Source organism: Sorex fumeus, unplaced genomic scaffold (assembly GCF_029834395.1).
Source record: "Sorex fumeus unplaced genomic scaffold, SorFum_2.1 ptg000094l, whole genome shotgun sequence".
NCBI lineage: Eukaryota > Metazoa > Chordata > Mammalia > Eulipotyphla > Soricidae > Sorex > Sorex fumeus.
The window spans coordinates 10067794-10081319 of NW_026606151.1; the positions used below are offsets into that span (position 1 = coordinate 10067794).

Genomic DNA, 13526 nt, shown 5'->3' on the forward strand with positions numbered 1-13526 from the left:
GCTGGTCAAGAACTGTTTGAAAGTAGGTAAAGTGATATATGTGATAACCTTTCAGTATCTGTATTGCAAACCATAATGCCCAAAAGGATGGAGAGGGAGAGAGAGACCGAAAGACAGAGAGAGAGAGAGAGAGAGAGAAGAAAAATACCTGCCATACTGCCATAGAGGCAGCAGGGGATGGAGGTGGGGGAGTAATGGGAGAAACTTGGGGACACTGGTGCTGAGAAATGTACACTGGTGGAGGGATGGGTGTTGTGACACTGTATGACTGAAACCTATCATGAACAGCTTTGTAAGGGTCTATCTCACAGTTTTTTTCATAAATATATTCTAATTTTTAAATTAGAATAATAAAATAATAATATTTTAATAATGAAATAGATTTTTAATTTTAAAGCTATTTTTTAAATTATTAATTTAATTACAAAGAGGCCTGGAAATAATCATCATTGAAGGAGAGGTTGTCTCTTGTGGCCTCAGGTAGAAAGGCATGCTCCATGGGGTGTTGAACCACTGCTCTATGAGTAAAATCTGCGTCTAGAGAGCTTTTCCAATTCTCCCAGCTCAGGCTCCCTGCAGACTATTTAAATCTGAGTCTCTGGGCAAGGGGCCCAGGGCCTCTGTTTTAAAAAGCTCCCTGGGTGATTTCAATGTGTAGTCAAGGGGAGGGACCTTTGTGCTGAAGTCTTGGTTTAAAAAAAAAATGCAGGAGCCGAAAGGGGCTTTTCCTTGTTATTTTCTGCAAACAGGATTTTGTTAAAAACACTGCAGAAACCTTTTCAACTGCCTTTACAAAGCTGAAGGACAGGACTCGGCTATTTCTCTGGAACACACACACTTGCTCACACACGCACACACACACAAACACACACACACACACACACACAGACGAGGTGACTGTGTACCTGTTCTGCAAAATTCAGGAAAGTGCAGAATGGCATGGGGAGATGTTACAGCAATTTATGGGGCATCATGATCTTCCCATCATGGTCTTCCCTTCTTGAATGCCTGAAGCCACAGGTAGTGCCAGCCCCTACAGATTCTGTTTCTGACTATATATATATATATATATATATATATATATATATATATAATATTCAAACTGTTGGGCTGGAGCGATAGCACAGCGGGTAGGGCATTTGCCTTGCACACAGTGGACCCTGGCGACCCAGGTTCGATTCCTCTGCCCCTCTCAGAGAACCTAGCAAGCTACCGAGAGCATCTCGCCTGCAAAGCAAAGCCTGGCAAGCTACCCGTGGAGTATTTGATATGCCAATCACAGTAACAACAAGTCTCACAATGGAGACGTTACTGGGCCTGCTCGAGCAAATCGATGAACAACGGGAGGATGGTAACAGTGACAGTGACTCAAACTGTAATGAAAGTGAACACATAAGTCAGGTGCAGTAAGAGGTTATCTCACCCAAAAATAGAACAAATGAAACAGCAAACTGTCATGAAAGTCACGTGTCTCTGGCTTCTCTTTCTCTCTCATAATGTCTTAGTGCCTGTCAGAGGTCTGGGATTCGATCCCTGACATGAGGAGAAAAATTGAAACAATCTTGTTGTTTGTAATCTGTTGTGGAGGGCAGGTAACTGCAAATGCAGGAAACACAGGGAAGGGGATCACACTCACTGTCTCAGTGATATTTCAGAGCTCGGTTCACATCCCTTTCAAAGTCAGGGTCTTTTACCTGCCTCCCCTCAAAAGTGCTCGGGGGCTTTGTGTCTGTTCCCAGCAGGCTTCTGTCTGGGGTAGGGCTTGATGACAAGTTGAGTTAGTGTCTGGTGATACTGTTTGATTTGCATGCAAGGACTCGGTTTGATCCCCAGCACTGCAGGGTCCCTTGGGCCCCACTGAGAATAATCCCCCACCCTCCCACACAGAGCTGGGCATTGCCCCCAGCATTGCCAGGTCATGACCTAAAAAACCAAACAAAAAAAGAAGTGAATGCCCAAGAGTCATTGGCTGAGTTCGCCAAGAATGATGCAGGCCGCCAAACCAACAAAGGTTAAATATTATTATAAGTCATCGCATTGTCTTGATGTATCTAAATATTATTATTAGAAGCCATCACATTGTCTTAGAAAGAACTAGGGTGAAAGAGTCTCGTGTCTCACATGGATTCTGGCAACTATGGCAAAGCCATAGCCCCTCCCCCCCACTCCCCACCCTACCCCCCCACACAAACATCTTTCTCTCACAGGACTAGAAAGACATCCTTTTATTAACCCCTCGTTCACTCTGGTTTTGTAATCTACACTATTCTGACTTGCACTGTGCATACCAAGTGAAAATATGACTTAGTCACAATTATTCTCACTGTGTTCTATGTAGGAGTTTCCAAATTAGTCTCTAGATATTCCCTGTGTATCAGGAGATGACATTAATATTAAAAATATTTGCAGGAACCACAATGCCCAAAATGGAAGGGGGGAGAGAGAGAGAGAGAGAGAGAGAGAGAGTGCCTTCTACAGAGGCAGGCTGGGGTGAGGGTAATTCGAGGAAAACTGGACTGGGGACACTGGTGCTGGGAAATGTACCCTGGCAGAGGGATGGGTGCTGGAACACTGTATGCCTGAAATCCAATCCTGGACAACTTTGTAAGGGTATGTCTCACAGTGATTCAATAAAAAAGTTAAAAACGAAAATAGAAAGAAAAATTATTTGCAGGAAGAAGTAGTACTGTGATTGCACTGTTTCACTATCATGTGCTCGACCTGGATTCGATTCCACCTGGTCCCCCAGATATTGCTGTCAAGTGGCACAGCAGTAGGGCATTTGCCTTGCACGCAGCCAGCCCGGCCGAGCCAGGTTGGATTCTTCCCCCCATCTCGGAGAGCCCGGCAAGCTACCAAGAGTATATTCAATATGCCAAACACAGTAACAACAAGTCTCAAAATGGAGACAAGTCTTAAAATGGAGACGTTATTGGGCCCACTAGAGCAAATCGATGAACAACGGGAGGACAGGACAGTGACCCAACTAATCCTCAGCATCACACAGCCCAAGTAACCACACCCTTTATTGAACTGTGGACCTGAATCACCAACAGAACCACCAGGCCTTCTAAGAGCCATTTGAGGGGCACTCCCCCTTGAAAGAAAGAAAGAAAGAAAGAAAGAAAGAAAGAAAGAAAGAAAGATAGATTATATATGTGTCATTTTCTTTCATTTTTTTCCTCAGTAGGGTGCACACCTGGCAGTGCTCAGGGGTTACTCCTGACTCTGCATTCAAAAATTACTCCTGGTGGGATGAGTGGACCATATAGGATGTCAGGGATCAAACCCGGGTCAGCCACATGCAAGGCAAATGCCCTACCCGCTGTACTAATCACCCTGGCCCCTCTATGTATAATTTTCATACTTCAGAAAATAAAAATAGGAGAGACACCACCGCTGGGTCGTCACAGATCGGCCACGTCTTGGGGTTGAGAACTCTGGGGACTTCCTGGGGTAGGGGCACGCCTAGTTCCCGCTCTGCCCTGAGAAGCAGTGTCGCAAAGACACCCAACCTCCTCTTTCACCCCAAGGGTGCCGCTCACAGCTACTGAGTCACTATATAAATCTCTCAGAAGAGAGCATAAAATGAAATGCCATAGCCATGTTGCCGGTCCTCATGCCAGGCTGTTCATTGGGGCAACCCAGAGGGGGGTAGGTGAGTTTTCCTCCCTGCCCCAACAGAGCCAGCCCTGACAGCAAAAACCTCCAGAACTCAACTACCACTAGGCTCACAGCCACTCGAACAAGCCTCACTTATGAGTCAATCTATTCCTGAACATCTCATATTTTATACCACTGATATACCAAGAGTAGCCCACGTTTGGTGGGGTTTACAGTAGAAGGCAACCAAATCTTAGGGGGGAAGAATATATTTATACAGATTTATATAATACATGATCTTGGGCTGGAGCGATAGCACAGCGGGTAGGGCATTTGCCTTGCACACGGTTGACCCGGGTTTGATTCCTCCATCCCTCTTGGAGAGCCCGGCAAGCTACTGAGAGTATCCCGCCCGCATGGCAGAGCCTGGAAAGCTCCCCGTGGCATATTCGATATTCCAAAAACAGTAACAACAAGTCTCACAATGGAGGCATTACTGGTGCCCGCTCGAGCAAATTGATCAACAACCAGAGGACAGTGCAGTGCAGTGCTGCAGTATCTTACTAATCTCTTATTGAAAGTTTAATGTCCCTGGGTGAAATGCAACAGTCTTCACACACTTTCCTCTAAGAAATCTTTTTTTTGTCTCCCATCAGCATTCGCGGCCGCGCGACATCTTATCAGAACTTTTTTTTATGACATCTTATTGTCTCCTTCCTACTTTGGACAAACTTGCAGGCTATCAAATGTAGCCTGCCCACAGGGCAGAGTCTGGCAAACTCCCCGTGGCGTACCAAATATGCCAAATACCAGTAACAATGATGGGGCTCATTCTCCTAAAGAGCCTTGAATATAATCTCAGGGCTAGGATGAAAGAGACGTTACTGGGGCCTGCTCGAGGCAATCGACGAATAACAGGATGATGAAATGAAATGAAATGAAATTCATAACAAGCAATACAATATAAATCATTTTGGTTCTGCTTAGAGGGCAGGGTTTGGGGTTCAGGATGGACATATGGTGGTGGGAAGGTGTAATGGTGGTGGGATTGGTGTTCAAAGATTAAATGGAATCAAATATTGTGAACAACTTTGTAAAAATAAAATAAAATAGTATTTTAAATAAAGCTGCTGAATCAGCCCTGTTCCACAGCTCCTGGAACGCGCAGAGGCATGTGCCACATCTCCAAATTTCACAGTTCTGACTGCCCAGGGGGCACACAGCAAATTAAATGGGAGAGTTTCTTAGACGCCCACCGGGCTCAGCGAGTGAAAACAGTAACACAGTAACACGCATTGTGCTCATTGAAGGCTCAACTGGCACATACAGCTCTGTAAATCCTCCGGCAGTGATTTTAGTAACGCCATTGTGAGATATATGTCATAATAAGCAATATAAAGTAGATTATGTTGTGCCTACGAAGGGGGCAGGCTTGGGAGGTGGGGGCTCGGGGAGAGGGGAACTGGGGACATTGGTCACATTGGAGGTTTACTTGGTGGCAGTACTGGTGTTGGAACATGGAATGCCTAAAACAACTGTATCAGAAGCAACTTTGTAAATCAGTGTCTACATAAGGGTTCTAACATTAAAAAGGAAAATAAAAATATAGCACTACCGTTATCTGCCAAAAATCCCATCCTCTCCTGAAAGACGGACTCGAAGCTTCCTTTGAGTCCTTCAGTGAATGAATGGCGGTGGTTTCCTGTGAGCACCAAGGCATGAGCGAGCACGGATAGAGAACAGCACAGAGTCCTCCCTAATGTTCTCTCGTGTTTGCTCACAGAATGACGTGGCGGCACTTCTGAAACCAATATCGGAGAAGATTCAGGAAATCCAGACCTTCCGAGAGAAAAACCGGGGAAGTGACATGTTTAATCATCTCTCAGCTGTCAGTGAGAGCATCCCAGCCCTGGGCTGGATCGCTGTGGTGAGTCCACTCAGCGTACTACCCCATGCCCCAGGACAGGTGGGAGGGTGCAGGTAAACCCCCAGGTGTGTCCTAGCCTCCCCAATCCCTCCACTTCCCATCCCTGGTCAGGGTCTCAGTGTCCACTGAAACGTATTTTGTCTCCAGCTCTCACACCAGCCATTCCGTTACTTTTCTTCTTCTTTACGCTGTGTTTCTTTCTTATCCTATGTTTTTTTTCCTTCTATGCTTGGGTGACGGTCCTGTTCTCTCAGTCCCCCAAACCCGGCCCTTATGTCAAGGAGATGAATGACGCAGCCACCTTTTACACTAACAGGGTCTTAAAGGACTACAAACACAGGTACGTGCCTTCTTTGACCAACTTTCCAGGCCATCTCTTGCTCGTAGAACTTATCGGTGTTCGTGAGTGATTCCTCCCAAAGGCACTTCATGAGTTTGCTCTAGACTGAGAAGGAAAATCCCATGTGTGCAGTTAAACCAAAGTGGAAATGGAATCAGGTGATTCTGACAGTATTTGTGTTTTGAGGAAACCCGCCTCTGTTGTCTCACAGTGAATCACCACCAGCACTGTGCTTTTGAGAGACTGTCTCTGCAAAGTATTCCCGCAGAGAACCAGGAGCTATGGGAGGATTTGCTAGGGATTGGTCTTGTAGAGTCACAAAACATGCGCGTGGATCAAGCTAGATTCCCTCTATTCGGTAGGTAAGCAGAGGGAATCGAAGAGAAGTCAGGGAATGAGATGAGATGAAGAATGAAAAGTGAAATTATTCCATAAACGAGTGAGAGAGATGCCAGAGACTGTGTGGAGGAGGTAGATTGGGTTGTGCTGAGCGACCTCTGTAAGAACAGATGAAGCCCTGTCTGAGGACTGCTGGGTGCACAGCCTAAGTCTGACCCGAGGAATTTCGCCTGGAAGAGAACCAGCACGAGTCATAGATGCTATAGCTTGTCTTGAACCTGGCCAACCTGGTTCAATCTCTGGCACCCGATATGATCCCCTCCACCCCACCAGGAAGACTCCTAAGTGCAGAGCCAGGAGGAAGCCCTGAGCACTGCTGAGTGTAGCTCAAAAATTTTCATTAGAAAAAGTGGGGTTAAAATTGGAGTTAGAAGTGGGACCAGGGCCAGAGCGATAGTCCAGCAGGTAGGGCGTTTGCCTTGCACGCAGCTGACCCGGGTTCGATTATCAGCATTCCATATGGTCCCCCAAGCACTGCCAGGAGCAATTCCTGAATGCAGAGCCAGGAGTTACCCCTGAACATCGCTGGGTGTGACCCAAAAAGAAAAAAAAAATTGAAATGAGATTACCTAGAGAAATTCAGATCTGAGGCCAAATGAGTTTCCTCAGCTATTTGGGGTGGGGGTGGGGTGAGGGGTTGCATCATGGTTTCTTGGGATTCTGCACTGCTTATGGTGTCGTGGCAGCCCTGAAAACACATGGAGGTCCGGCACCCTAGGTCCTGGGATTAAAAGTAAGGGGCCCCACTGATCCATTAGGTGTTAAAAGCAGAAGTGACCACCAGTCAGCTAGAAGATGATGGGTTTCTGCGGGAAGACGGCACCTTTCTCTCCTGAGTGCAGAGGAGAGGAGACTTGAGTACCCGAACAGTCTGGGAACTGCTTCCAGTCACCTCTCTCTCTGTTAACTAACATAGACCTAAACTGAAAGGCAGAAGAATTGGATCTTTAACATTGTGAGGGAGTTTGATACAAAACATGGAAAAGCATGTTGTATGTGTAAATACATACCTATTGCAGTTCCTCCCAGTCACTTACAAATAATACATGCTCAGAATTTGTTTTTGTTGCATTTGGTTTGGGTTTGGGGGGGGGGGGGGGTCGTACCTATTGGTGCTCAGGACTTACTCCTTGTTCTGTGCTCAGGGATCACTCGAGGACCATATGCAGTGCTGAGGATCTAACCCAGTTTAGCTGAGTATAAGGGAAGCACCTGAACCCCTGTACTCTTTCTTTGGCCCTCCACCCATAGTTTTTTCCACTTTGAATGAAGTATAATCAATGAGAAAATGTTGCATTTCAGCCCATCATAATTTTATCAGGAACCTTGGCCATTAACTCCAATACAGTCATTGAAGTTTTTCTGTAATTCAAGCATTTACCTATAATCAGTTTTTCTCTGTGGAAATTTCAATTTCCTGGACTGGCTTTGAGCACCACCAGCAAGCTTAGAATCTCACTGGGCCCAGCTACATTGTCTGTGGGAGTAAGCTCCAAGCTCCCACCGGCACATTTTCTACAGAAAAACTGCAGGGCAGAAACAGGGGACAAGAAGAGCTATCCTGGGGCTGGAGCGATAACAGAGCAGATAGAGCATGTGGTCGGGCCGGGTTCGATTCCCAACATCCCATGTGGTCCCCCCAAGCACCACCTGGAGTAATTCCTTAGTGCAGAGCCAGGGGTAACCCCTATGCATCGCTGGGTGTGACCCAAAAAGCAAAATAAATAAATAAATAAATAAATAAATAAATAAGCTATCCTCTACAGCAGCCCTTCCCGAAACCCCTTTCTTTTGCCGACATAGCACAACAGCTTCTGTGTAAGGGAAGCGGAACCACGTAGACTTGTAAAAATCTTTGTTTGTAACACAATAGTTGTAGTGAGTTTTAGCCATTAGCTCATGCAGTTCACCATGTAACATGTACAATTCAGTCCCAATGTACTCCACCATCACTCCACCCAGCACTCAGCCGTCCAATCACCACTCCAGTCAGATTCTGGACATTTCTGCAAAGAAATCCCTTACCCGTAAACAGTTGCTCGGAATCCCCACTCCCCACCCCCCAGCCCCCGGCCTTCCCCAGCCCCAGACAACTGGGGATCTACTCTTCTTGTTTACGAAGCTACTTTTCCTGGAAATGTCATGTTACGGGAACTGCTCCATGGGTGGTCTCTCGTGCCTGACTTACACTGAGCAAATATTTGCATGGTTGATTCGCGTTACTCCTTGGTCTGCTTCGTTATTTTCATGGCAAAAGCATACTCCGTTATAGGAATCTACAGTCACGCATTGCTAACTGAAGGGGAATCACTGTAAGAAAAACACTGCTAGGTGCTGTGCTGTGCAGATGCCGATGTTCTAACAGAAAGGGGTGGTATCCCCCAACTTCACACCAGGCTATGCCGCAGCTCCTCCCAGGACCACCGTGGTATATGTAATCTGCCATTCATTGAAATGTTAGTAAGTCCTGCAGACCTAGACAAAATTTTCTTTTCTGGTGAGCTCTTCACCTGTCTTCATTTTTTGCTTTCATGACTGATACTGTTGTGAACATTTGTGCACAAGCTTTCACATGAACATATGTTGCTCTTCATTTAGACACAGACACACAAATGGACGCTGAGTGTGGGTTTTTGTTGGCGGTGGTATTTTTTGGGTCACCCTCTTATTACCCAGGGGCTACTCCCAACTTGGTGCTTAGAGGTTTGTCCCAGTGTCTTACGCACTGGACTGGCCCCCTTTTTTCCAGTTTCTGAAGTGTGGAAACTTCTTGTGTGGGGGCCCAACTGGCAGTTCTCAGAGCTTACTCTGTGCTCAGAGATCACTCCTGGCCCTTCTTAGGTTTTTAGATTGTGGAAATAAAAGGAAGTGGCAGTGAGATTATTTTTTTCCCATAAATTTGGTTGATATGATTAATAACCCTAAAATGATAGAAACAAACTCATGGTTTCCTTCTTGGAAGGGTGAATAATTATGGCATCCGTGTTCTGCTGGCATTTGTGCTAAGTGGCCTGGCTGGACCCAATGGGTCTAAGCTTGGTGCTTAGATAGTCCAGGAAAACAAATCAGAATTCCTACAGAGCTAGCTTTCCACAAGGCTCCCAAGCGGCTGCCATCTTTCTTTCCAGAGGGGTGAAGGCAGAAGGGACCAACACCCTTTCCCCTCCGGGCAGACATGGTGGTGTGGATTAACGCATAGTCTGTTCACTTTTCTGCTCCAAGCTGCTGGGCTCTGCATTAAGTCCTTGTGCTTCTGGAGCCATGGCCTGCTGGAGAGCAGCTCGTGGGGGGCAACTGGTGACCTCGGTAGGGCCTGAAGGATGAGCCCGGAACGCCCCCCTTCCCATGAGGTTTTAGTCGCCCCGTCACCACCAGCTCATACCTGGCTTTCCACAAGGCTCCCAAGCGGCTGCCATCTTTCTTTCCAAAGGCAGAATTCCTACAGAGAAAAGTGATTATAAACAAGTGCTTGAATAACATAGAAAACTTCAGTGACAGTATTGCAATTAATGACCAAGGTTCCTGGAGAAATATTTGTTAGTTGAAATGTTATCATTTTCTCATTGATTATACTTTCCTCAAAGTGGAAAAAATGTGAATGGAGGATCACAGAAATAGTACAGGGGTTAAGGTGCTTGCTTTGCCCTCAGCTGAACTGGATTAGATCCCCAGCACTTCATTTGGTCCCCTAGGACATGGGCAGGAGTGATATTTGAGCATGGCTGGATGTGACAAAAACAAAAATAGAAAAAAAAATATCAACTCTTTCTGCCTTTGTACAGTTTAATATTTCTAACAGTTCCTTCAACCCTGTCTATTAATCCTGTTACAAAAGGTAAGCATTTCACTACCTCTTTGTTCAATAAAATTGGGGTGAAAAAATATCACTTACGTCCCAGTTAGTATTCATTGTTTTTATGATTATCAAGTTAAAGTAATTTGAATGAAAGTTCCTTTCCAAGCATGGGCTGTTATCCCTTTGCAGGAAATCATTTTTATTTCACAATGGCAATTCTTTTTTTTTTTTTTTTTTTGCTGGTCTCGCCTTCTCCAATTTGCAATTTGCTCACTTGTCCAACTGGAAACATTACTAGAAAACAAATCAGACAGCTTTTGTTTGTTTGTTTTCAGTCCCATTCTCATTCCAGAAACTTACATTGTTTTTTGGGCGTCAGAAACTGTAGGAAATGATGTGCTCTTCTCCCCGCAGTGCGCCCCCCTCTGGAGGAGGCACGAGTCACAAATTGCATTGGCTCAGTTTTGCAGGGGCTGCTCACCAGCTCACTTCGGACTCCTAGCTTCTCCCCTGGCCTGAGCTGCTTCTCTTCCAAACATCTCTGAATTAGTTCACAGCTTCCGTATTAGAAAGACCATCTGGGGGATGGAGCTCTATAGTACAACGGGTAGGGCGTTTGCCTTGCATGCCGTCGACCCGGTTCGATTCCCAGCATCCCATATGGTCCCCCGAACATCGCCAGGAGAAATTCCTGAGTGCAGAGCCAGGAGTAATCCCTGTGCATCACCGGGTGTGACCCAAAAGGCAAAAAAAAAAAAAAAGACCAATTTTTTATTTGAAGCTTCAGGACTGGATGACCGTGCCCTCCCCCATCTGCTTTTGAGTTTTATTATCTTTTTCCAGTCATTTATAACAGGATTTATTTATGTATTTTGAATCACTGTATTTACTCTACTGTTGATAATAGGTCTCCCTGTTCCACACCCTCCATCGTCCATCACGTCTGCTCCCCTCCACCACTGTCTCGGGGTTCCTGCCCTATCCTCAACCTTGTAAACTAGTTCCTCGGGTTCCTTTGTCTTTGACTCTTCGTTTCATATATAGTATGTGTCTTTATATCACACGAACAAGAGAGATCGTCCCTGTGTCTGCCCCTCTTCTTTGGGCTGACTTGAATAGAGTCACATTTTCTATCGTAATTCTAATCTCTTCCGCTCTCTTTTATAACCAAGTGACTTACGCCATGTGGATTGGGTGAAGTCCTATTTGAACATTTGGAGTGAGCTTCAGGCATACATCAAGGAGCACCACACCACTGGCCTTACTTGGAGCAAAACAGTGAGTACCAGTACCCTGTTCCACCTGGCTGACAGGAGGCCATGAAAATACACATTCCCCATGAACTGAGGAATCTGACACCTTAGCATTTGCCTCATGGAATGTGTATGATACAAATATGCATGCTGAAAAGGTCACCTACCATAGGACAGTCGAGAAGCTGCCTCTGTGACTTACAGAAAGAATATTGCCTTGTTGCCTATGATAAGAACAGTCTACACTGCTGAAAATACACAACAATAGCATGATGGTTGAGTGGGAAATTATTTGCCAATCAATGGTATGTGTGTGTATATCTCACAGTTTTATGGAGTTTTATGTATATCATAGTTTTATGATGGTATGTATATCATATTTATTAAGAAGTTATGATTAAAAATGGAAGGAAACAGGAAGGGATAAGAATATCATTTTTAGGAGATGGAAATATGAGTAAAATGAATAAATGCCTTTTTTTTCCAGTGTTTTTCTTTTACCTTTGGGTACTTTAAAAAGGTAAAGGTAAAGGCCCTCCCGTTGATCGTTGATTTACTCGAGCGGGCCCAGTAACGTCTCCATTGGAGGCTTTGTTGTTACTGTGTCTGGCATATCGAATACATCACGGGTAGCTTGCCAGGCTCTGCCGTGCGGGCGAGATGCTCTCGGTAGCTTGCCGGGCTCTCCGAGAGGGGCGGAGGAATCGAACTCGGGTCGGCCATGTTGGCCGCATGTAAGGCGAACGCCCTACCCGCTGTGCTATCGCTCCAGCCCTTGGGTACTTTAGACTTCACCAAATAGTGCTGTAGAATAAATAACAATCCTTATGCCTTGATTGGTATTTTAGTCCAAAGACAAAAATTCCATTCTGTGTCTATTGCCACTTTTACTCCCATGGAGCTATCTGTGTTGACCTGACACACCATCACCCCAGCCTGCCCTCTTAGCAGGCACGAATAAATTTGCCTCACATTGTTTGTAACAACGCGAAGGTAAATGGAATTACCAAAAGTTCGATCAATAAGAGTCAATTTGTGATCATTGTTCTACCTCACAATGATGTTGCTAAAGTTGGTGTCTGAGGATCTGTTGTGCTGGTTGGCGCTAGTTGAGCCTTCTTTGTTATTAAGACTGACCCTATTTTTAAGGATCTACTTTGCTCCTTTTTTTCCATAGTGCTGAAATGCTCTATGCAGGATGTAACAACGTGGATTCTTTTTCTTCTTCCCAAACATTATAATTTCTGGGATGAGAGTTCATAAACATTTGAAGGGTTTTATTATGGAAGGGTATGGTATGGGTGAATTGGAATTATTTTTCATGCTTTTTAAATGAGATGCTGTTCTGCTATAGGTAAATTTGTCACAAAGGGGAATTGTCACCTGTTTGACATGGAAATAGTTCATCCTTAGAAAACAATAAACAGAAAAATCAAGAGACCTCAGATTTCTTATTATTTTTGGTAGATATGAGAATCTATTTATGGAAAATAATCATGTCAACAAACCTAACCCATTAAGTCTCTAATGGTGCCCATGAAAAATGAACATAAAATTACTTTTAAATTGTCTCAATACCTTTAATGCAATGCTGAAAGCTGAGTAGTTGTATTCATAGGGAAAAAAATCAATTATTAATTATAGAAAAACTAATATGGTTGTTTCCCTTTGGTCTAGAGTAAACGTCTGGCTTTTTATTATGTTCATTAGAAATATATGCCTTGTAACAGTGTTTTTCAAAGACAGTCCATAATAAGTCCCATAATAATTAATACATTTTATACACACCTTACTTACAGTACTAAAGTAAATATTGCTTGCTTGCTTGCTTTTTGTTTTGTTTCATTTTGGTTTTGGTTTTGGTTTTGGTTTGGGGGCCACACCCAGCAATGCTCAGGAGTTACTCTTGGCTCTGCTCTCAGGAATTACTCCTGGTGGTGCTCGAGGGACCATATGGGATGCTGGGGATCAAACTCAGTCAGCCACATGCAAGGCAGATACCCTCCCCACTGCACTGTCGCTCCGGTCGAAAACATTGCTTTCTCTTATAACACAGAATACGATCAGATATTTTCTTTATTTCACTCTTTATAAAATTATGACAAAGACTCACTAAATTGATTCCATGAACTACTAATGGGTTTCACTCCACACTTTGCAAAACATATTTATCGAAAACATGTTATCAAACAACATTGTATTATTGCA

General features: G+C 44.6%; 1 protein-coding gene across 1 annotated transcript in view; it reads left to right on the plus strand.

Moving 5' to 3' along the window:
- CAP2 (cyclase associated actin cytoskeleton regulatory protein 2) overlaps positions 1-13526 on the plus strand; it is a 178192-nt gene that overhangs the window by 121143 nt on the left and 43523 nt on the right. Inside the window, exons 5-7 of the mRNA XM_056132387.1 lie at positions 5387-5530; positions 5785-5870; positions 11238-11343. Of these exons, the coding sequence (XP_055988362.1) occupies positions 5387-5530; positions 5785-5870; positions 11238-11343 (336 nt within the window). The remainder of the gene's footprint in view (positions 1-5386; positions 5531-5784; positions 5871-11237; positions 11344-13526) is intronic.